Source organism: Mustelus asterias, chromosome 9 (assembly GCF_964213995.1).
Source record: "Mustelus asterias chromosome 9, sMusAst1.hap1.1, whole genome shotgun sequence".
Lineage (NCBI taxonomy): Eukaryota > Metazoa > Chordata > Chondrichthyes > Carcharhiniformes > Triakidae > Mustelus > Mustelus asterias.
The window spans coordinates 48784829-48807394 of NC_135809.1; the positions used below are offsets into that span (position 1 = coordinate 48784829).

General features: G+C 43.8%; 1 protein-coding gene across 1 annotated transcript in view; it reads right to left on the reverse strand.

Moving 5' to 3' along the window:
• Positions 1-5621: 5621 nt before the first annotated feature.
• LOC144498676 (V-type proton ATPase subunit S1-like) overlaps positions 5622-22566 on the reverse strand; it is a 49713-nt gene continuing 32768 nt past the window's right edge. The window contains exons 7-10 of the mRNA XM_078220149.1: positions 21341-21582; positions 14800-14862; positions 9117-9354; positions 5622-5831 (exon numbers count right to left, since the gene is read on the reverse strand). Of these exons, the coding sequence (XP_078076275.1) occupies positions 5622-5831; positions 9117-9354; positions 14800-14862; positions 21341-21582 (753 nt within the window). The remainder of the gene's footprint in view (positions 5832-9116; positions 9355-14799; positions 14863-21340; positions 21583-22566) is intronic.

Sequence of the window (22566 nt, forward strand, 5' to 3'; positions counted from 1 at the left end):
CCCACTGTGTCTGGAGCATGCTTCCCGGTCCTTCAGCCATGGTCCTCGGAGATTCAGCCATGCCTTGGACCCTGCTACCCATGGCTACAAATTCCTGCCCCGGGCTTTCCACTGTAGTCATCACTCTTGCAGTGTTGGCTTGGGTGCCACAGTGCCATTTAATGCAAAACTTTCAATACAAAATGCTGACCTATCTACACTAGTGCCTATATTCACCTGTGCCCACCAAGTACCCAAGCTTTCTTAATCTTCCTCACCCTCACACCAATCTAGGTGTATCCCATGATCCACAGCTGTGGTTGAGGCAGCCTGCAGACTTCCTACTGCCTGAGATGAGCTTGGCAGACATCCCCTGGCGGGTTGGGACCTGGGAGAGTGCAAGCCTACTTTTGTGCAGCACGGATGTTTGACTGCTACCCTCTTTGGTGTCAGGAGTGTGCCGCTCACAGGAAGGGGGGCATCATATGGACTGGGGATGTCCAAGGTCCTCTGGCTGGAGGGCCCCTGAGCTATACTCCTGTTGATCCTCTTCCCATTGGGTTCGCGGGGGCTCCTGGGCTCCTCCATGTAATGGAGGGGCAGCTGAAGTGAGATCCAGATGCCCCGCCATCCTTTGGCACTGATACTCATGGATTCCCACCAGTGCCTGTACCATGCAGTCGAAGCGCAGCACTATGGAGCTCACACCCCCAGACATGGAGGTCATGAGCTGAGCCACGATACGGGCATCTCCTGCCATGGAATGCAAGTCCTGCGCCAAGGTCTCCGCGGTGGACATCACACATGCAAATTAATTTTATAAAGGGTTTCAGAAGGTATGCATAATAGAGAGAAGGGAGGCTACATTCAATTTCATTCTTAGATTAAGACAGTATAATGTTCTAGAGACAGTTTTCTTTTGGTTTCCTTGCAAATAATTTCTTAAGATAGTACGTGCTGTGAATGTGGAAGTCAATGCCACACAGAGTGATTGAAGCAAATAGCTCCGACATACTTAAGTGGAATCTTAGCTTTTGCATATGAGAGGATCAAATCGAGGGACAATGGGGTTAGGGTGGTATGATGAAATTAGCAGTGTAGGAAACTCACGTGAAACATAAACATCGACACAGACCAATTGAGCCAATTGACATATTTTTGTTCTGTACACTCTTTGCAATTCCACGTGTTTGCAATGATCAGGTTCCATCTGCACAATCACTTTAATAAAGAACAGATATAGATCCTGGGAAGAGACAATGTCGCGAGGTCAGCACACACACTCGTATTCTCAAATAAACTCATAGGAAAGCAGAGAATGAAAATTTGGAACTGGATTGGCTCTGCATCAGCAAAATGGTAAATCCATTTGCTTTCAGGCAGCCGGGGAGTGGGGGGGGGGGGGGGGGGGGTGAGATTTTTGGTCTTTTTGTTATCTTAGAAATGGGCAGTGTTCAAGTTGTATTTAACAAAGGATAAAGACATGGATATGTGACTGGATTAATAATCGAGAAAACAAGAGTTCAAATCCCACCATGGCTGTTTGAGTACATGAATTCAGTTTAAAGAATCTGAAAATAAGAAGTCGGTAAAATAATCACAGAGCTCTTAGATGGTTATAAGAGTTGGTTGTTGTTTCTTTTCCAGCACCCAGTGATGCACAAGGCATACTTCCCCAGCTGTTACCATGGCGAAGTTTTTCCTGCAACAGGTTGCTAGAGACTCGGTTGCCAGAGACTTAGAACCTGAGAAGCACCAATCCACATCAAGCATGGCTGACCAGGAGTTTTCAGCTGTCATTGGCGTGTGTTGGGAGGATTTTACAGGTTGATATTCAACCTGTGTGGCCATGTTGTGAACGCACCTTTGGCCATCAAGTTGTGGAGTGGGACTCAAACCCGGAGCTTCTGGCTCAGAGGCTGGGATGTAACCATTTCACCACAAGGCCTCCCAGCAACAGCTGAACAAGTTCCTTAAGGGAAGGAAACCTTCCACATTCTGTATATATCTATTGATATGAGTTTTAACCCACCTGGCAACTAGAGATGATCAGTACATGCTGGCCTTGCTCATGAAGAACATCTCAAGAATTAATTTTAAAAATGTACTTACAATTAACATGGTTTTCTGAATAAATAAGGTATCAATGGGTCAATGTCAGTCAAGGTTAATGTCAGTTCTGGAAATGACTGAATTTGTCCTCTGATGCTCACACCTTATTCAACTGATAGCAATGCAGTTCAGCTGATACCACAAATTGCGGAGAAAAAATAAATGATGTCTGCAATTATTAATATTTTCAATCGTGACTTCCACTTTTTAAAATTATGAAAGAACTCATCTGGCAATAGAATGATTTGGAAACCGGAATGTTCGATTTTATTTGTCATATTTTAACTCAAGTCACGTAAGTTGTTTCCACTGTGAATAAATTCCTGCACATTTATAGATTACCAGTCAAAGCGAGGGTCACATAATTGTGAGTTGACATGACAATCCAAGTATGTTTCAGCTTCTGATTCCATCACCATCAGTTTTAATTTCCCAACAGAAACACAGGAGGTTGCACCAGCATTGAGCTTTAACTGCCTCTTGCAGCCCAGTCCCATGATCAGGACACAGTAGTATGTAGATGCACCCCCGGTTTACTACTTGCAAAAGTAACAAGATGTTGAGGAAAGCCCAGTGGGACAAACCTCTTTCAAATTTGGCTGCGGAGGTAGACAGAGTGAAGAGGAACTTGTTAGAGTCTATTTTTTTTACTCCAGTTTAGTGCAGTGACAATGGAGGCAGCGCATCAGGGCTCTATTATACAGGAGTTACATTTATACCAGACTTGTAAAACAGACACCAGCTTTTATCATGTTTGCTCTATTCTCACGTAATGAAGATGCAGAGTGGCTAAGTCTTACATTCTATGGGTGGGATTTTATGGCCTCATTCGTCCTGAGACTGTAAAATCCTGTCTGAGGTCCATGGTTCGCCCCTCGCCCGCTCCAATTCCCGTGGCAGGTGGGCCGGTAAAATTCCGGCCATATGATCACCTGAGCAAAATCAGCGAATTGAGATTATTCTGTGTCTAATTTTGCAGTCAGATTAACAAATGGAGACATGAATGTGATGTGTCTGCACAGATTATTGTGTTAACGTCACTACCAAAGACAAAACAGATGGGCAAATGTTTTATTTGTGCTTCAGAATTGTTGCAAAGTGGCCTCCGCAGCTCTGGGTTGCCTTTTAGAGTCAGCGACCCTCGCCAATTCAAATCTGTAACAGGTTAGATTTACAAACAATATAATGCTGGACTATAATCAGACGTTGCAGCCAATGATGCTTTTCTTTCTGAGCAAGGTTAAAGTAAAATAATTTTGCCAGGCGGTCCTCCAGCTAAATCTACATTGTCATTTTAAAACCTGTGCAAATAGCCCCTAAAAAAATTAAAATAAATCCATGTGGTAGCATTCCACCCCATACTATGTTATAGTACCCAGTGCCTGTACTAAATTTCTAATAATAGCCACTCAATTAAATTAGCTTTTATCTAAATAGATTAGTAGCATTTAAATTTACATAAATATATTCACCATTTAGCGCTCTCAATTCAACATTCTCAATTGGAGGCAAATAAGATGATTTAGCCAAGCTACATTATTTAAGGAGTACTTGCCAAGATCATAGAATCCTACAATGCAGGAGGCCATTTGGCCCATTGAGTCTGCACCGACCACAATCCCACCCAGGCCCTATCCCCATAACCCAATGCATTTACCCTAGCTAGTACCGCTGACACTAGGGGCAATTTAGCATGGCCAATCCACCTAACCCGCACATCTTTGGACTGTGGGATGAAACCGGAGCACCCGGGGGAAACCCACGCTGACACGGGGAGAATGTGCAAACTCCGCACAGACAGTGACCCAAGCCAGGAATTAAACCCTGGTCCCTGGCACTGTGAGGCAGCAGTGCTAACCACTGTGCCACTGTGCTGCCCTGTTGTACCACTGTGCCAACCTGTGGCAAAAATATTGGAGAAAAACAGACAATTTAACCAGGGTACCATACCAAATTGCCAAGATGGCACGAACATTAGAGAAAAAATATTCTATTTAGACTCAGTAACACAATGTAAGAATTCCAATACTTGGCTGACCATTCACCATTAAATATGGAAGGGCACAGTCCACTGCAGCAGTGAATGTTCACCTCCCACTATTGTTTCCCTAATTTCTGTTATTGATAGTCTTCCATATTGTAGACGCACATTAATATGTATTCAGAGAGCCTTGGGCTATTAAATTTTACCTGCTGGTAACAGGATTTTACCTGAAAAAATTCAGTGCTGCTTAAGGCCATTGTAGAATAAAGTTCTAATTTCACCTGTTTGTAATTGATGTGAACCCAACTTACAATATAGCAGTAACACTGGCCGGAACTCTACCACCTCGCCCGTCATGGAATTGGCGCGAGCGAAGGGCTGACAATGGAAATCTCTGTTGACCTTGGGCAGTAATTTCCGGTCTCGCCTGAGCGAGGCCATAAAATCCTGCCCAGAGCATCTGTCAATGCAAATGAATTAATTGTACAAGTGGAATGTGGATGACAGATTTAATGGTTCCATCTTATTAGTCAAACCATTCCCAATCTGGCTTCATATTTTGAAATGTTTTATTTCAATTTTCTTTCTGAAAATAAGTTTCCCCTGACTATACCATCTCTTATACCATCATCATGGTTAGTTTAAATTTAAATTAATTTAAGTTTAATTAAGTTTAACTTGTATCAACAAAAATGCACAGTAATCAGTGCTTTGTATAAAACAATTCATCATACCACTAGTATTGATCAGTTGTTCTGTATTGTTTTTTGAAAAATTACTTTTTCCTCATCCTATGTCTGAGGGCTTGTAACACAGTGGGTAATGTCCCTACCTCTGAACCAGGAGCTCTGGGTTTTAGTCCCACTCCAGGATTTGATGGCCAAGGGAGGCGCATTCATAATGCGGTCAAACAGGTTGCATGTGTCAACCTTCAAATCTTTCCAACACGCTAATGGCTGGCAGAAAGAGCAGGAGATCTCCAGGTCAGCAACACTTGATGAGGTACCCTTCAAGCTATAAGCCCCTGACAACAGCCGAGCAACATGTTCTGGGAATTACTAGCTATGTAAATAGACAAAAGTCTTAGTGCACCACGAGGTGCGGGAAGAGAATTGTGAAATTCCCTGTGTACATATGAAACAAGATAAGACTTTGGGCTCTTTTCGTTACTGCAGACCCAAATTAGCTTCAACAAACACATTTCATTTGCATTTGTTCGTGTAATTTTATCCTCTATCTTCTCCCTACTTTCTTGCTCTGTCAAAAGGTCTTACTACACCCGTGAACATTTTTACAGCTGTTCTTATTCCTACTCTTTGATAGTTTGAACGCCAGTGATTGAGAAATTTGCGTGGTGTTTCCTCTGGTCAATTTTGCCCTGAGTTTCCTGAAGGTCCAGTACAAATATACCTTCAGACTGAGTCTATGACTAATATCATCACACTGTGAAGGATGAAATCTGCAAAACAATATGTGGTGTGAATTTGATTCGGGTAATGGAAAAGACTATTAAAGGAGATACAATGGATTTGGTCAAATCACAAACTTAATCAGTCTGGGGGACTGTTAGAGCCAGGCCTTTGGGATCATCAAAACGGTCATTGGTTGTCAACTGCATGATCATATGGATGCCATAGGTAAGGATGTACAAAAGAACTAGCGATGTCATCAGGGCCATCCAGATTGCACGAGTGAAGAAGGATGTGCAGTCATTTGCATAAGCAAATATGTCGTTCTCCACATTGAAACCCTGAATCTGTTGACAGAAAAATAAAGATATAAAGACAAGAACATTCAAAGCACCGATCAGTATTTCAGTCAAGACCAAATATACTGTACATTACAATGCATCAAACTTTGCAATCTGTTTTTTTTTATTCGTTCATGGGATGTTTGCGTCACTGGCTGGGTCAACATTTATTGCCCAACTCTGAGGGCATTTAAAAGTCAACCACATTGCTGTGGATCTGGACTCACATGTAGGCCAGACCATGTGAGGATGGCAGATTTCCTTCCGTAAAGGACATTAGTGAACCAGATGGGTTTTTTTACAACAATGGCTTCATGGTCATCATTAGACTTTTAATTCCAGATTTTTATTGAATTCAAATTTCACCATCTGCCATGGTGGGATTCGAACCTGTTGCACAGAGCGTTACCCTGGATTACTAGTCCAGCAGCAGTACCACAACGCTATTGCCTCCCCTTCACTCGGAAGCATGAAGCTCAGAATAGGCTTCACCCAAGGTGCTTCCATAACAAACTTCAGGCTTTCATCACCAGATGTAGTGTAAAATTAGATACAAGGAAGAAACTATAAGAACAGCAAAGTACTGCAGGTGGAAATCTGAAACAAAAGTAGAAAATGCTGTAAAAACTGAGCCGGTCAGGCTGTAACTGTGGAAAGAGGAATGGGGTTAACATTTCCACCGACTTGAAATGTTAACCCTGTTTCACTTCCTATAGATCCTACCCGGCCTGCTGAGTATTTCCAGCATTTGTGTTTCCAAGACTTTTTGGTACACCAATCCCTAAAGCACTTTTTTATTCTGAGGCAGACCAATGCTATGTGAACAAAATAATACTTATGAGCTGGCCTTTCACAGATCTAGTTTCACTGGCCACCGTTCAATTTTGACCAGTTAGACATCAGTTTTAGCTCAATGGAAACACTCAGCTCTGAGTCAGACAGTTGTAGGTACAAGACTGCTTCCAGAGATTGAAGTACATAATTGAAGTGGACAGTTCAATACAGTACTAAAGGTACCCCCTGCACTGGCGGAGATGTCACTTTTCCAATGGCATGTAAAATTGAGGCTCAATTGCTCTCTCAAGTTGACCTTAAAAATCCTCAGGCACTATTCAAACAACAATGGGAGAGTTCTCTTGTTATCCTGTTCTCCATGGCAAACGTTTTTCTCTCAACCAACATTACTAAAAGAAACAGATCATTATTTGTATCATTGATGTTAGTGGGACGTTGCTGTTTGCAAATTGGATGTCTCATTTCCATCAATACAACGGTCACTATGTTTCAAGTACTTTCTTAACTGTGATATGTTTTGGGACACATCCTGAGGTTGTGAGGTGTGCTATATAAATTTATCTCTTTATAATTAAAGAGCTACTTCTTCAATTCTTCTTAATTACCAGGAACCAAATGCAGACAGACACCAGTGAGATGTGCCTCACTCATGCATTAGAAAACACAATCTGCCATTTTCTACTGGAGATGTAATGGCAGCTTCTGTTCACCTCTTGACGTGAAAGTCTCAGTAATGGACTCACAGGTGGATGAAGCAATATCACTACACCTTTTGTTGAAGGTGGTTTAAAGGATCATTGTTCAGAGTACAGTTTACAGTTTCTCTGGTAACAAAGGGAAAACTCTGAAACTTGATGCGACCATTTGATGGCAGTGATGCAACCCGATCTTTATTGCCCTCTCATACCATCCAAAACTATTGTGAAACTAAGATTTCAACTAGTGTTTCCAACGGAAACTGTTGACAATGCCAAATATATACCATTGTGCTGTTGGGACTTGACCATCAGGTTGCTATTCTGGTTCAGACCACAGAGGAACTAGGCTAAATCAATTGCTAATTTTAAAACTGAGACAGATCGACCTTTGTTTGGCAAAGGTAAAAAATTAAAGTTTATTTATTCATCACAAATAAGCTTATATTAGCACTGCAATTAAGTTACTGTGAAAATCCTCTAATCGCCACACTCTGGCGCTGTTTGGGTACACTGAGGGAGAATTTAGCATGGCCAATGCACCTAATCAGCATGTCTTTCAGACCACGATACCAAGTCATATGGGGCAAAGGTGGATAAATTGAGTTAGATTGCATATCAACCATAAACTCATTAGCCGGAATTTTGCCACCATGCTCACCCTGGAATCGGGGCGGGCGCGGTTCACAGAATGAAATTCTCTGTTGGCCTCAGGTGGGATTTCATGAACCTCACCCGAGCAAGGTCATAAAATACCGGCCATTATATGGTGGAGCGGGATTATGGAGCTAAATGGCCTAATCATGTTTCTGTGTTGATAAGCAAAATCTCTCAGTCCCTGCAGAAGAAAAATGCATTGCTCCTGTTGTTGTTAAATCTGCCCTGGGCCCAAACATGGAAACTGAGTCAAGAACTGAGTTGCCAACCCTCCCAGATTTGTTCTGGAGTTTCACAAATTGAGGTCTGATTCCTGGGAGATGGGCAGCAATGAAAAGAGGCATTGCTTTGGTGGGTCAGTGCTGAGGACAGTCCTCAGCAGGGTTGATTCAATACATTTTGGGCCAGGCCATGAGGATGGCAGTTATCCAACCTGGTTGGGACTTAATATAACCAAACAAGCTGATTGGTTCATCCTCACCACCTGGCAATGGATGAGAAGTAGGATTTATCAACTGTGGAAAATGGTAAAATCATCAGCAATGAAATTAGCTCTTGGACATAACTCACACGCTTCAGATCCTGAAAGTCCACTAATTTGGTTAAAATTGCTACCACATCTGCCCGATAGGTAGGTTTTGCTTATTAAACAGATAGTTTTGTATAGAATCGCACGTTTGAAAAATAGATTCACCGAACCCAATTTGACACATCTCAGGACAATAATACAGAACAGAATTAAACAGAGACAAAAGGAAAAGTATCAAAACATTGGTTTTCACACCTCTCACAGAGGTGTGAAAAATCACATTGAAATGGCAAGCTCGCAAGCCAGAGATTCCAAACATATAGCCCTTAGTATGCTGAGAATTTAAATCATAATGTTTCTGGATCAATTTTCTACTTTGCTTTCAAAAGAGGTATGAATATTGTAAGTTCCGAAGAGTTTTTTCCCACAGATAGACCTGCTAACATTTTCATTTCAGATTTTGAGCATCCGCAATATCTTACTGCTATTTATATAATGTACAGTTTGGTAGAAAGTAACTACTTTTGCATTTCTCACATCGATCATTAAATCAACAGTTGCATTTGTTAATATCAAGAGTTGCACAGGTTCATTTGTTCAATGTCGCCTATTTACCTGAAATTCAGAAATGGTGATGGTCCAGGCTTCAGCTGCCTTGTTAGCAGGAATAAATGTTGCACCATAAAGCCGACTGGTCCCCACTAACTGACAGTGGAAGGAATACTCCTGTGGTGCTGAGATACTGGAGACATTAAACATTGCGACATTTTGCTTGTCCTGCACAATTTCAACAAAATCCAACCTGAACCAGTTTCGAGCCGATCCAACATAGAACTTGTTCCTCATTAAAAACCTTTGAAGGAAAACAAAACATTCAAACTGCTTTATTTTTGCAATGTCTTATCGCTTGGTAAATTATTTGTTTTTAAAAGAATTCAGTTTGTCTGGAATATGCCACAAAAAATATCTTGCTCAAGTGACAGATTCAACGCTGGATTGTTAGGCCCTCATGACAAATTTTCATCTAATGACAATGCAAACAGTAAATAAATTAGCATATTAGAAACAGTCCTGGGTGAGGAGCAGAGGAAAGACAGAGAAATATCAGCAAAAAGACACAAACAATAGTTTAAAAAGGACCACATTCATCGATTTACTATGTACAATGCTGTGACACTGAACAGTAATGATATGAAATTAAAGTAATATATAAAATTAGGGTCAAAATAAATGACTTCAAAATTGGGACAGAGTAATCATAGAGCCATAGAATCCTTACAGGGCAGAAGGAGGACATTTGGCCCATTGTGTCTGCACTGACTCTCCAGAGAATCCCACACAGGCCCTATCCCTGTAGCCCCATGTACTTAGCCCACTAATCCCCCTAACCTACGCATCTTGGGACACTAAGGAGCAATTCAGCATGGTCGACCCATCCAACCTGCACATCTTCGGACTGTGGGATCAAACTGGAGGAAACCCACGCAGACACAGGGAGAACATGCGAACTCCAAATAGAGGGTCGTATTTTACCATTTTGATTCTAAGTGCTGGGCGGACCTGAAACTGGGAGTGTTTCAGATCTGGCTTTTAGACCCGTTCTTAGGTGTCCCCATACACACTCTGCCTGCAAAAATATCAGCAATTTCGAATCGCGCTGCACAAGGTGGGCGGGGCATAATGCACCCGAAACCCTGCAGCTCCGATTGGCGCCTCCAACTGCACATGCGTAGAAAACAAATGATAGAATGCTGCTCCCCTGCCACATCCCTCCCGGGCTGGATAATGCCTCCCCCTGGCCCCCACAAACATTGCCCCACTCTCACAACATTACTGAGCCCCTTATCCCCTACCCCCTGCCAACCAGACCGATCGTGGGCCCCTCCCCCCTTCCCCCCACCGATCTCAGGCAGAGTGGCAGTGGACCCCCCCTTTCCCCCCCCACTGATCTCAGGCAGAATGGCAGCAGACCCCCCCCCGTTACCCCCCCCCCACTGATCTTAAGCAGAGTGGCAGCGGACTCCCCTTGTCCCCTTTCTCCCTCCCGTCCCCCTCCACCAATCCCAAGCAGAGAGTCATCGGACGCTAAGCACCTACCTCCCCACTAACTGGAGTGCCCGAATCGGACTTTTGTGGAGCATGTCTGTTTCACACTGATTCTGGATGGGCGAACGTGGTGGTAAAGAGGGAAGTGCCGGTAAGGTTGGACATGCAGCCCATTAAGTCAATTCAAACACATGCAAATGCATTTAAATGGCCGTTGTGCCCATTTTGGGCACAGTCCTGATCGTGGCCATTTTCGGGCCTTGGTAAAGAGGGAACCGGCACGGAGGTGGGCATGGATTGCACTACTCGCCTCAAGCCTGACTTTACCAAGTTTTTGCACCTGAAAACGGGTGCAAAGCGATGGTAAAATCGGGCCCAGAAAGTTACCAGAGGTCAGAATTGAACCCGGGTGCCTGGCGCTGTGAGGCAGCAGTGCTAACTACCGTGCCATCGGTTTATGTTGACACGTTTTGGTACCATTATTTCCTGGCCTTTAATCCCATTGTACTTAAGAGTAACATTTAGACTTCATGATCTATGAATAACATGGGAGGTCAGCAAGTAAAATATTAAACATTTTAACATAATTCCTGGTCATTTCTTGCACCATAAATTTTCTATGTCCACATTTATAATTGGAACTGTCCTATAAAATTTTTAACTTGTAAATGCACATCCTCCCAGTGTCAGATAATACCAAACAATCCTCTATTCTCCCCATAACAATTTTTTTTTAAATTGTGCTCTAAAAATTTGCTTCTTTCTGCTCCAGACATCAGTTCCTGTTATTTAAGAGTTGCTACTGTGGACAATGCAGAGTCACACGATTCAGGGTAGTTCCTTTCTAACCAGTTCTGGCAGAGGTGGGATCTGTACAAATTGTACGAGCTTTCAGATAAAGTGACCTTATGCTAGTTTTTGTACCTTCATTTTGAATTCTAACACTTCCATTAATAACATCTCCTGAGTTCTCGTTCCTTTTAACTTTTTTCCTGATTTTTGATATAGTTGGAACCTTCTCCCCACATTTTGTCCTTGCTCCCTCCTTCTCCTTACTATTTCTAGGCGTAGTTTATAGGCCAACAAATAATAACATCATGGTGGGGTGAGAAATAAACAAAGAAATAAGTGATGCATGTAAAAATGGTACAGCAATTATCATGGGGGATTTTAATCTACATATCAATTGTAGATCGGTCAAGGCAGCCTTGAGGAGGAGTTATAGAATGTATCTGCGATAGCTTCCTTGAACAGTATGTAATGAAACCTACAAGGGAGCAAGCTATCCTAGATCTGGTCCTGTGTAATGAGACAGGAAAAATTAATGATCTTACAATTAGGGACCCTCTCGGAAGAAGCGATCACAGTATGGTTGAATTTAAAATACAGATGGAGCATGCGAAGATAAAATCCAATACCAGTGTCTTGTGCTTAAACAAAGGAGACTACAAAGGGATAAGGGAGGCGCTGGCTAAGGTAGACTGGGAGCAAAAGCTTTATGGTGGGACAATTGAGGAACAGTGGAGGACTTTCAAAGCGATCTTTCACAGTGCTCAGCAAAAGTATATACCAGTGATAAGGAAGGACTGTAGAAAAAGAGATAATCAGCCATGGATATCTAAGGAAATAAAGGAGGATATCAAATTAAAGAAAAGGCATACAAAGTGGCAAAGATTAGTGGGAAACTAGAGGATTGGGAAATCTTTAAATGTCAACAGAAAGCTATGAAAAAAGCTACAAAGAAAAGTAAGATGGATTATGAGAGTAAACTAGCTCAGAATATAAAAACAGATAGCAAAAGTTTCTACAAATATATAAAACAAAAAAGAGTGGCTAAAGTAAACATTGGTCCTTTAGAGGATGAGAAGGGGGATGTAATAACTGGAAATGAGAAAATGGCTGAGACATTGAACAGGTATTTTGTGTCGGTCTTCATAGTGGAAGACACAAATAACATGCCAAAAATTGATGACAGGAAGGTTATGGCAGGTGAGGACCTAAAAACTATCATTATCATGAAAGAGGTAGTGTTGGGCAAGCTAATGGGGCTAAAGGTAGACAAGTCTCCTGGTCCTGATCGAATGCATCCCAGGGTACTAAAAGAGATGGCGGGGGAAATAGCAAATGCACTAATGGTAATTTACCAAAATTCGCTGGACTCCAATCATTGCAGATTGGAAAAAGCAAATGTGACGCCACTGTTTAAAAAAGGAGGTAGACAAAAGGTGGGTAACTATAGGCCAGTTAGCTTAACTTCTGTAAATAGGGAAAATGCTTGAATCTATCATCAAGGAAGAAATAGTGAGAGATCTGGATATAACTTGTCCCATTGGTAAGACGTAGCATGGGTTCATGAAGGGAAGGTCATGTTTGACTAATTTGGTGCAATTCTTTGAGAACATTACATGAGCAGTGAACCATGGAGAACCTGTGGATGTGGTGTATCTGGATTTTCAGAAGGCATTTGACAAGGTGCCGCACCAAAGACTGCTGCATAAGATAAAGGTGCACCGTGTTATGGGCGATGTATTAGCATGGATAGAGGATTGGTTAACTAACAGAAAGCAAAGAGTGGGAAAAAGGGTATTTTTATGGTTGGCGATAAGTGACTAGTGGTGTGCCTCAGGGATCAATGTTGAGACCGCAATTGTTTACGATTTACATAGATGATTTGGAGTTGAGGACCAAGTGTAGTGTGTCAAAATTCGCAGATGACACTAAGATGAGTGGCAGGGCAAAGTGTGCAGAGGATGCTGAAAGTCTGCAAAGGGATATAAATAGTCTAAGTGAGTGGGCGAGGGTCTGGCAGATGGAGTACAATGTTGGTAAATGCGAGGTCATCCACTTTGGTAGGAATAACAGCAAAATGGACTATTATTTAAATGGTAAAAAATTGCAGCATGCTGCTGTGCAGAGGGACCTGGGTGTCCTTGTGCAAGAATCACAAGGAGTTGGTTTGCAGGTGCAGCAGGTAATTAAGAAGGCAAATGGAATTTTGTCCTTCATTGCTAGAGGGATGGAATTTAAAAACAGCTAGTTTATGTTGCAGCTGTATAGGGTGCTGGTGAGGCCACGCCTGGAGTACTGTGTACAGTTTTGGTCTCCTTACTTGAGAAAGGATATACTGGCACTGGAGGAGCTACAGAGGAGATTCACTGGGTTGATTCTGGAGTTGAAAGGGTTGGCTTATGAGACAAGACTGAGTAGACTGGGGCTATACTCATTGGAATTCAGAAGAATGAGGGGAGATCTGATAGAAACATATAAGATTATGAAAGGAATAGATAAGATAGAAGTAGGGAAGTTGTTTCCATTGGCGGGTGAAACTAAAACGAGGGGGCATGGCCTCAAAATAAGGGGAAGCAGATTTAGGACTGAGTTGAGGAGGAACTTCTTCACACAAAGGGATGTGAGTCTGTGGAATTCCCTGCCCAGTGAAGCAGTTGAGGCTACCTCATTGAATGTTTTTAAGGCAAGGATAGATAAATTTTTGAACAGTAAAGGAATTAAGGGTTATGGTGAGCGGGCAGGTAAGTGGAGCTGAGTCCACGAAAAGATCAGCCATGAAGAATGGCGGAGCAGGCTCGAGGGACCAGATGGCCTACTCCTGCTCTTAGTTCTAATGTTCTTATGTTCTTATTAACCTGTCCACCTTCCTGCTGCTCAAGATGTGTTATTTAGGTTGTGGGAATTGGCTCCAGTTCAGCCTCACTCTCTTAACGCTGTTTCTTCTCCCACTTCAGGTTCCAAAGCATTTTTAGCCTCATTCTCCTCCTGACTGTCTCCAGTTGGATCACTTATTGCTCACTTGATTAATTGCCTTATCCTCTTAAAGGCCTCCACAAAGAAGGTACTTCTCAGCCTCTAATGGGTGGAAATCCTGATTAGTTTGGCCCAGCTCCACTCCTTGCTTCTCAGAATTGCCATTTAGGCCATGTCTCCCACTTATAGAGATTTGCATTGGTGCAATCAGCATGCTCCATGTCTCCCAACTGAAATCTGTTCCACCGTCTTTGGGGCCTACACTTTTTCTCAGTTGCTTCCACACAGCCTGTCCTTTGCTACTCAACTCCCCAGAAGCGCAGCTGAATCAGGAAGACAGGAAGCATTAATATTAGTAGCCAAGATCCCACTTTAGGTCTGGTGTCAGCCTAGTTTAAAGGCTGTTCCTATATTAAAGAGTTTTTGAAAACCTTTTGATTGTATTAAAGTAAATCTCTGTCACTTAATCAGAATCAGTAGCTAAGCTTACCTGATTTCCAAAGTGTTAACATGGATACTTGGATTTTTTTGTAGTGAATACTTGAGGGATAACCTAAAGTAAGGTACATAAAAATATGAAGTGTCGTTATTAAAGCAAAGTTTAAAATTGAAGTTCAAGAATCTGAGCCCAAATTTGAAAGCACAAGACAATACAGCTTGGATGACTCGAGAATGACGAATGAAAACAGTAATAGGAAATTAGAATAGAAATATTATTGAAAAGTCATATTGGTGCAGTTATATGTGTTCAAGCCTCTCTTCAGGACTTGAGAACATAAAATCTAGTCTTACACTTCAGTTCAGACCTAAGAAAGTACAGGAATGATATTTACAACAATTTACACAGTGCCCAGGAAGAATCATAGAATCATAAAAACTCTACAGTGCAGAAGGAGGCCATTTGGCCCATCGAATCTGCACTGACCACAATCGTACCCAGGCCCTATTCCTGTAACCCCACATATTTTCTCTGCTAATCCCCCTGACACTAGGGTCAATTTAGCATGGCCAATCAACCTAACTCGCACTTCTTTAGACTGTGGGAGGAAACCGGAGCACCCGGAGGAAACCCACTCAGACACGGGGAGAATGTGCAAACTCTGCACAGACAGTGACCCGAGGCCGGAATTGAACCCGGGTCCCTGGTGCTGTGAGACAGCAGTGCTAACCACAGTGCCACCGTACTGCCCTCGTTGCCGAACATAAACATTCCTGATCATTTATAAAAAGAAAAAGCTAACATGGTCACTGTGATATTATGCACCAAATTCAGAGTAAAATGTAGTTCAGGAGCACTGCAAGCCAACATTAAAAAGCAATGCACACACATTACCACATTTACCTCACCATCCTTGTGCATGTGAGAAATGTGTTCCTGGTTTATAGCCAGATTCTGAGAGTAGGTAAGACGGTATTCCACTGTTAATTCCTGCTGTGCTGGTGCTGCTCTTTGTTGCAGGGCAGCCATCACCCCCAAAATAATCCTCTCTTTGTGGGATATAATTCAGCTGGACTTCCAAACTTATGAAACAAATTGTGTCAGTTCCTCCCTTTGTCCGTTTCCCACTTTGTGCTGGATAACTTTACAGGTGATCGGTGATCCTTTTAGTACCACTGGCATCCATTCAATAGTTTTTCACTTTGTAATACTCCCAATGTTTGTGCTCTAGGATGGTCGAGTATATAGTGAGCTACCCTCACACTACAGAGCAAGTTAAGAAGTCTCACAAAACCAGGTTAAAGTCCAATAGGTTTATTTGGTAGCACAAGCTTTCGGAGCGCTGCTCCTTCATCAGCTGAGTGGGAGTTGTGTTCACAAACAGGGCATATATAGACACAAACTCAATTACAAGAAATGGATGGAATGCGAGTCTTAACAGGTAATCAAGTCTTTACAGGTACAGACAACGTGAGTGGAGAGAGGGTTAAGCACAGGTTAAAGAGATGTGAATTGTCTCCAGCCAGGACAGTTAGTGAGATTTTGCAAGCCAGGTAAGTCGTGAGGCTTACAGATAGTGTGGCATGAACTCAAGAACCCGGTTGAGGCCGTCCTCATGTGTGCGGAATTTCAGCTATCAGTTTCTGCTTGGCAATTCTGTGTTGTCGTGTGTTTTGAAGGCCGCCTTGAAAAACATTTACCCGAAGATCAGAGGCTGAATGCCCTTGACTGCTGAAGAATTCCCCGACAGGAAGGGAACACTCCTACCTGATGATTGTCGAGCGGTGTCCATTCATCCATTGTCATAGCGTCTGCATGGTCTCGCCAATGTACCATGCCTCGGGACATCCTTTCCTGCAGCACATCAGGTAGACAACATTGGCCGAGTCTCAAGAGTATGTACCGTGTACCTGGTGGATGGTGTTCTTACGTGAGATGATGGCATTTGTGTCGATGATCAGGCACATCTTGCAGAGGTTGCTATGGCAGGGTTGTGTTGTGTCGTGGTCACTGTTCTCCTGAAGGCTGGGTAGTTTGCTGTGTACAATGATCTGTTTGAGTTTGCGCGGTTGTTTGAAGGCAAGTAGTGGGGATGTGGGGATGGTTTGATGAAACGTTCATCTTCATCGATGACATGTTGAAGGCTCCGGAAAAGATGTCGTAGCTTCTCCTCTCAGGGAAGTATTGGACGACGAAGGGCACGCTGTCCGCCGTGTTCTGTGTTTGTCTTCTGAGGAGGTCGATGCGGTTTTTCACTGTGGTGCGTCGGAACTGTCGATCGATGAGTCAAGCGCCATATCCTGTTCTTATGAGGGAGTCTTTCAGCATCTGTAGGTGTCTGCTGTGATCCTCCTCATCTGAGCAGATCCTGTGTATACGGAGGGCTTGTCCGTAGGGGATGGCTTCTTTAACGTGTTTAGGGTGGAAGCTGGAGAAGTGGAGCATCATGAAGTTATCTGTGGGCTTGCGGTACAGTGAAGTGCTGAAGTGACCATCCTTGATGGAGATGTGTGTGTCCAAGAATGCAACCGATTCCGGAGAGTAGTCCATGGTGAGTCTGATGGTGGGATGGAACTTGTTGATGACATCAGATAGTTGTTTCAGTGATTGTTCGCCGTGAGTCCAAAGGAAGAAAATGTCATTGATGTATCTAGTATATAGCGTAGGTTGAAGGTCCTGTGCGGTGAAGAGGTCTTGTTCGAACTGTGCATGAAGGTGTTGGCATATTGAGGTGCAAATTTGGTCCCCATGGCTGTTCCGTGTGTCTGGATGAAGAACTGGTTGTTGAAGGTGAAGACATTGTGGTCCAGGATGAAGCTGATGAGTTGTAGAATTGCATCTGGAGTTTGGCAGTTGTCGGCATTGAGTACTGAGGCAGTTGCAGCAATGCTGTCATCTTGGGGGATGCTGGTAAAGGGTGCCAAGACATGCATTGTGACGAGGAGTGCTCCTGGTTCGATTGCTCCATGGGTGTTGAGTTTCTATAAGAAGCCCGTAGTGTCACGACAGAAGCTGGGGGTTTTTCGTACGATGGGTTTCAGGATGCCCTTGACATAGCCAGAGAGGTTCTCACACTGGGTCCCATTGCCTGATACGATGGGACGGCCGGGTATGTTGGCCTGGTGTATCTTTGGAAGGCAGTAGAGGTCTCCAACGTGGGGAGTATGTGGGATGAGAGCATGGAGGTGCTCTGAAGGTCCGGATCAAAGGTCTTGATCAGTCTGTTGAGTTGATAGGTGTGTTCCTTGGTCAGATCTGCAGGTAACTGTCTGTAGTGTTCTTCATTGTTCAGTTGTCGGGACACTTCTTTGCAGTAATCCGTTCTGTTCAGTATGACAGTGGCCCCTCCTTTGTCTGCTGGGGTTGGTCTTGAGAGTGCGGATGGCATTGCGTTGTGCTTGGATGACGTTTGGGGCTGTCTTGTGAGTGTGGCTGATGAATCTGGCATTGACGCACCTCCTGACGGCTTGGGCATACATGTCGCCTCGAGGGCAGCGGCCTTCCGGAGGAGCCTAATTCAACTCTTTCCTCTTCGGTTGCTCTGTCAGCTGTTCCAGTTCATTGGCTGTCTCACTGGGTTCGCTGTTGGCCTCTTGGGGTTTGTGGAAGAACTCTCAGAGCCTCATTCGCCTGATGAATTCCTCTGTGTTCGCTGTGTGACTGATGGGGTCCATTTTGGTGGTGGGTAGAAATTGAGCCCTCAGCTGAGGATTTCGATCTCGTCTGGTTGAAGTATGTAGTCCGACAAGTTGACAATGGACTTCCCTGCAGTGGTACTGTTTTCTACTGTGGTACCGGGGGAGGCGTGGTTGCTGGTGGTGATGCCGAGTTTCTCAAGTTTCCTGTTTTTGGTGTGCATGTAGACGGCGTAGTTCCGTTATCTCATCTGCTTGGCAGTGTTTCGCAGCTGGTCTGCGTCCTGAGCGCAAGTTGAGAATATGGACCCTATCTTGGTTTCCAGGTTGCGGCGTCTGCTGTAGAGCTGGTGTATGAGGTGGTTGAGGAGTGTGAGAGAGGTGCGATGGCAAAGTCTTTCAGCACAGTCTGTGTTATAGGTTGACCTGAGTGGGATAAAAGGTTCTTTCTCAGAATGGCAACCGGTGACAAGTGGTGTCCCGCAGGGTTCAGTGTTGGGGCCACAGCTGTTCTCTTTATATATTAACGATCTAGATGACGGGACTGGGGGCATTCTGGCCAAGTTTGCCGATGATACAAAGATAGGTGGAGGGGCAGGTAGTATTGAGGAGGTGGGGAGGCTGCAGAAAGATTTAGACAGTTTAGGAGAGTGGTCCAAGAAGTGGCTGATGAAATTCAACGTGGGCAAGTGCGAGGTCTTGCACTTTGGAAAAAAGAATAGAGGCATGGACTATTTTCTAAACGGTGACAAAATTCATAATGCTAAAGTGCAAAGGGACTTGGGAGTCCTGGTCCAGGATTCTCTAAAGGTAAACTTGCAGGTTGAGTCCGTAATTAAGAAAACAAATGTAATGTTGTCATTTATCTCAAGAGGCTTGGAATACAAAAGCAGGGATGTACTTCTGAGGGTTTATAAAGCACTGGTTAGGCCCCATTTGGAGTACTGTGAGCAATTTTGGGCCCCACACCTCAGGAAGGACATACTGGCACTGGAGCGGGTCCAGCGGAGATTCACACGGATGATCCCGGGAATGGTAGGCCTGACATACGATGAACGTCTGAGGATCGTGGGATTGTATTCATTGGAGTTTAGGAGGTTGAGGGGAGATCTAATAGAAACTTACAAGATAATGAACGGCTTAGATAGGATGGACGTAGGGAAGTTGTTTCCATTAGCAGGGGAGACTAGGACGCGGGGGCACAGCCTTAGAATAAAAGGGAGTCACTTTAGAACAGAGATGAGGAGAAATTTCTTCAGCCAGAGAGTGGTAGGTCTGTGGAATTCATTGCCACAGAGGGCTGTGGAGGCCGAGACGTTGAGCGTCTTCAAGACAGAAATTGATAAATTCTTGATTTCTCGAGGAATTAAGGGCTATGGGGAGAGAGCGGGTAAATGGAGTTGAAATCAACCATGATTGAATGGTGGAGTGGACTCGATGGGCCGAATGGCCTTACTTCCACTCCTATGTCTTATGGTCTTATGGTCTTATGGTTTGTGATCTGTAGTCCTTTTGATATCTTGTCTGCTTTCTTTGTAGAAACTTGATATCTGTGTTGATATGCGTGATTTTCTTGGAGATCCTCTCCACTTTTATTCTCTCCACATATAGAGCAAGGTGAGCCTATGGCTCCACAGGCATTCAGAATGCCTGTGCACACTCTGAATGCCTGTGGAGCCATTGGCCTGTGCACTGGTGCCATGGTGTGAGGTGTGTATTATCTATCCAAAAAAAGTGAATAACAATTGCACTTCATCTATTACTTATTATCATTTTGCTGGTGTCATGATTGGGGCAGCATGGTGGCACAGTGGTTAGCACTGCTGCCTCACAGCAGCAGGGACCCAGGTTTGATTCCCAGCTTGGGTCACTGTCTGTGTGGAGTTTGCACATTCTCCCTGTGTCTGCGTGGGTTTCCTCCGAGTGCTCCGGTTTCCTCCCACAGCCCGAAGATGTGCGGGTTAGGTGGGTTGGCCATGCTAAATTGCCCCTTAGTGTCAGGAGGACTAGCTAGGGTAAATGCATGGGTTTGTGGGGATAGGGCCTGGGTGGGTTGTGGTTGGTGCAGTCTTAATGGGCCAAATGGTCTCCTTCTGCACTGTATGATTCCATCCTATGATCCCCTTGTTTGAATTATAAAGACTTAATTTTTAAATTCCTGACGTCACATGAAAAATACCCTACATTTACGAAGTAAGTTGGATTTTTAACTACAATGATTACCAAAGGTTTCTTGGATGAAGGATCTTAGCCTCAAGGTTAGGTTTGAGAAGCTGGGGTGCTTCACCTTGGATCAAAGGGGATTGATGAGAGATCTGATTGAGGTGCACAAGATGTTGATAGGTTTGCATTAGTAGACAAGGAAAAGCTGTTCCCATTAGCTGATGGTACAAGGACCAGGGGGGCACAGATTTAAGGTTTTGGGCAAGAGATGCAGAGGGGATGTGAGGAAGGATTTTTTTACACAGCAGGTGGTAATGACCTTGAATTCACCACTCATGAGGGTAGTAGAAGCAGAAATAATCAATGGGAAATTGGATAGACACTTGAAGGAAATAAACTTGCAAGGCTAAGGGTATAAAACAGAGGATAAGACTGACTGGATAGCTCCACAGAGAGTCAGCATTGGTTTGAAGGGCTGATTGGCCTCCATCTGTGCTATAAAGGATTCAACGTTACAATATGAGGTCTATGTGCAGAGGAAGAGTTATACCTTAGAGTTATTACCAAAACATGAGATGCAATGTAAAATAAATAAGATAGCTGGAATCTTCTCTCATTCCACTCATTTCATTAATCTATATCCATGCAGGTAAACATAAGTCAGTTACAAAGTTAATCAGGAACATGTCTCTAAACGTGTATATGGCTTTACGTTGCAAAATGTTTGGGGGGAGAAAATCAGCTGCTCAGGCTGAAAAAGCTTTAACTTTAGTATTGCCATTTCTTCAACTTACGTGGTGTTAGTGGTTGAACATACGGAGCTACTGGAATCCACTGAATTGGAAATAAAAGTTTCATTGGTCAAGTCGATTAATGTTCCATTGGCTTTTAGCTGCAGGCTGGTAGCATAAAAGAGAATGCAGGTGTTCGTGCCATTTGTTACATTCAGGGGTGGGTATGGGACAGAGCTGGTTGAATCTGTGGTCATTAATCGCCGTCCAGTTTGAATCAGACCATCATTAGACTTTCTATTAACCTGAAAGAGTAAAGAGACCGTATCTGATAAAGCACTTTGATGACAAATATTGGCAACCATTGACCCTGGCAAATGACCCACTCTCTTGGACCAAGGAGGGGCACAGGCTTGGAGGGCCGAAGGCCTGTTTCCTGTGCTGTACTGTTCTTTGTTCTTTGTTCTTTGAAGGGGGGGAGGTTTAACACAGATATCAGAAGGACATATTTCACACAGAGGGTCGTGGGGGCCTGGAATGTGTTGCCGGGCAAGGTGGTGGAGGCGGACACACTGGGAACGTTTAAGACTTATCTAGACAGCTATATGACCGGAGTGGGAATGGAGGGATACAAAAGAGTGGTCTAGTTTGGACCAGGGAGCGGCGCGGGCTAATTGTTCCTTGTTTCTCGTTTCAAGGCTTCATTCTATGATCATCTTGCTGGTGCCAGTACAGAGCGAGACTGCGGATAGTTGGGAACCTGTCTCGGGGGCAGGGAATTCATATGGTGTTCATGGAAGTGGAAATGACTAGGGTTGGGAAGCATTTTCCGATCAGGGCCATTGTGATCTCCTGGACTCGTTTCGATCGCCTCAGGGGGTCGGAGAGGAATTTCCCAGATTTTTTTTTTCCCCATATTGGCCCTGGGGTTTTTCACTCTGGGTTTTCGCCTCTCCCTGGGGATCACATGGTCTGGAATGGGGGGGTGGGGGTGAGTTAATAGGTTGTAATGAACAAAGCATCGTAGCTGTGAGGGACAGCTCGGTGGATAGGATATTGGTATGTAGATAGGCTGGAAAATTGGGCGGGGATCCTGGATTCAGGATTCAATCCTGGACCGGGGAGCGGCGCGGGCTTGGAGGGCCGAAGGGCCTGTTCCTGTGCTGTATTGTTCTTTGTTCTTTGTTCTTCTGCACCAGCTATCTGTATCTGGATCCTTACTTTGGCTAAATAAACTATCGATGCCATGGTGCATAGGCTTACTAAATAGTCCATGTGGTGAAATTTGT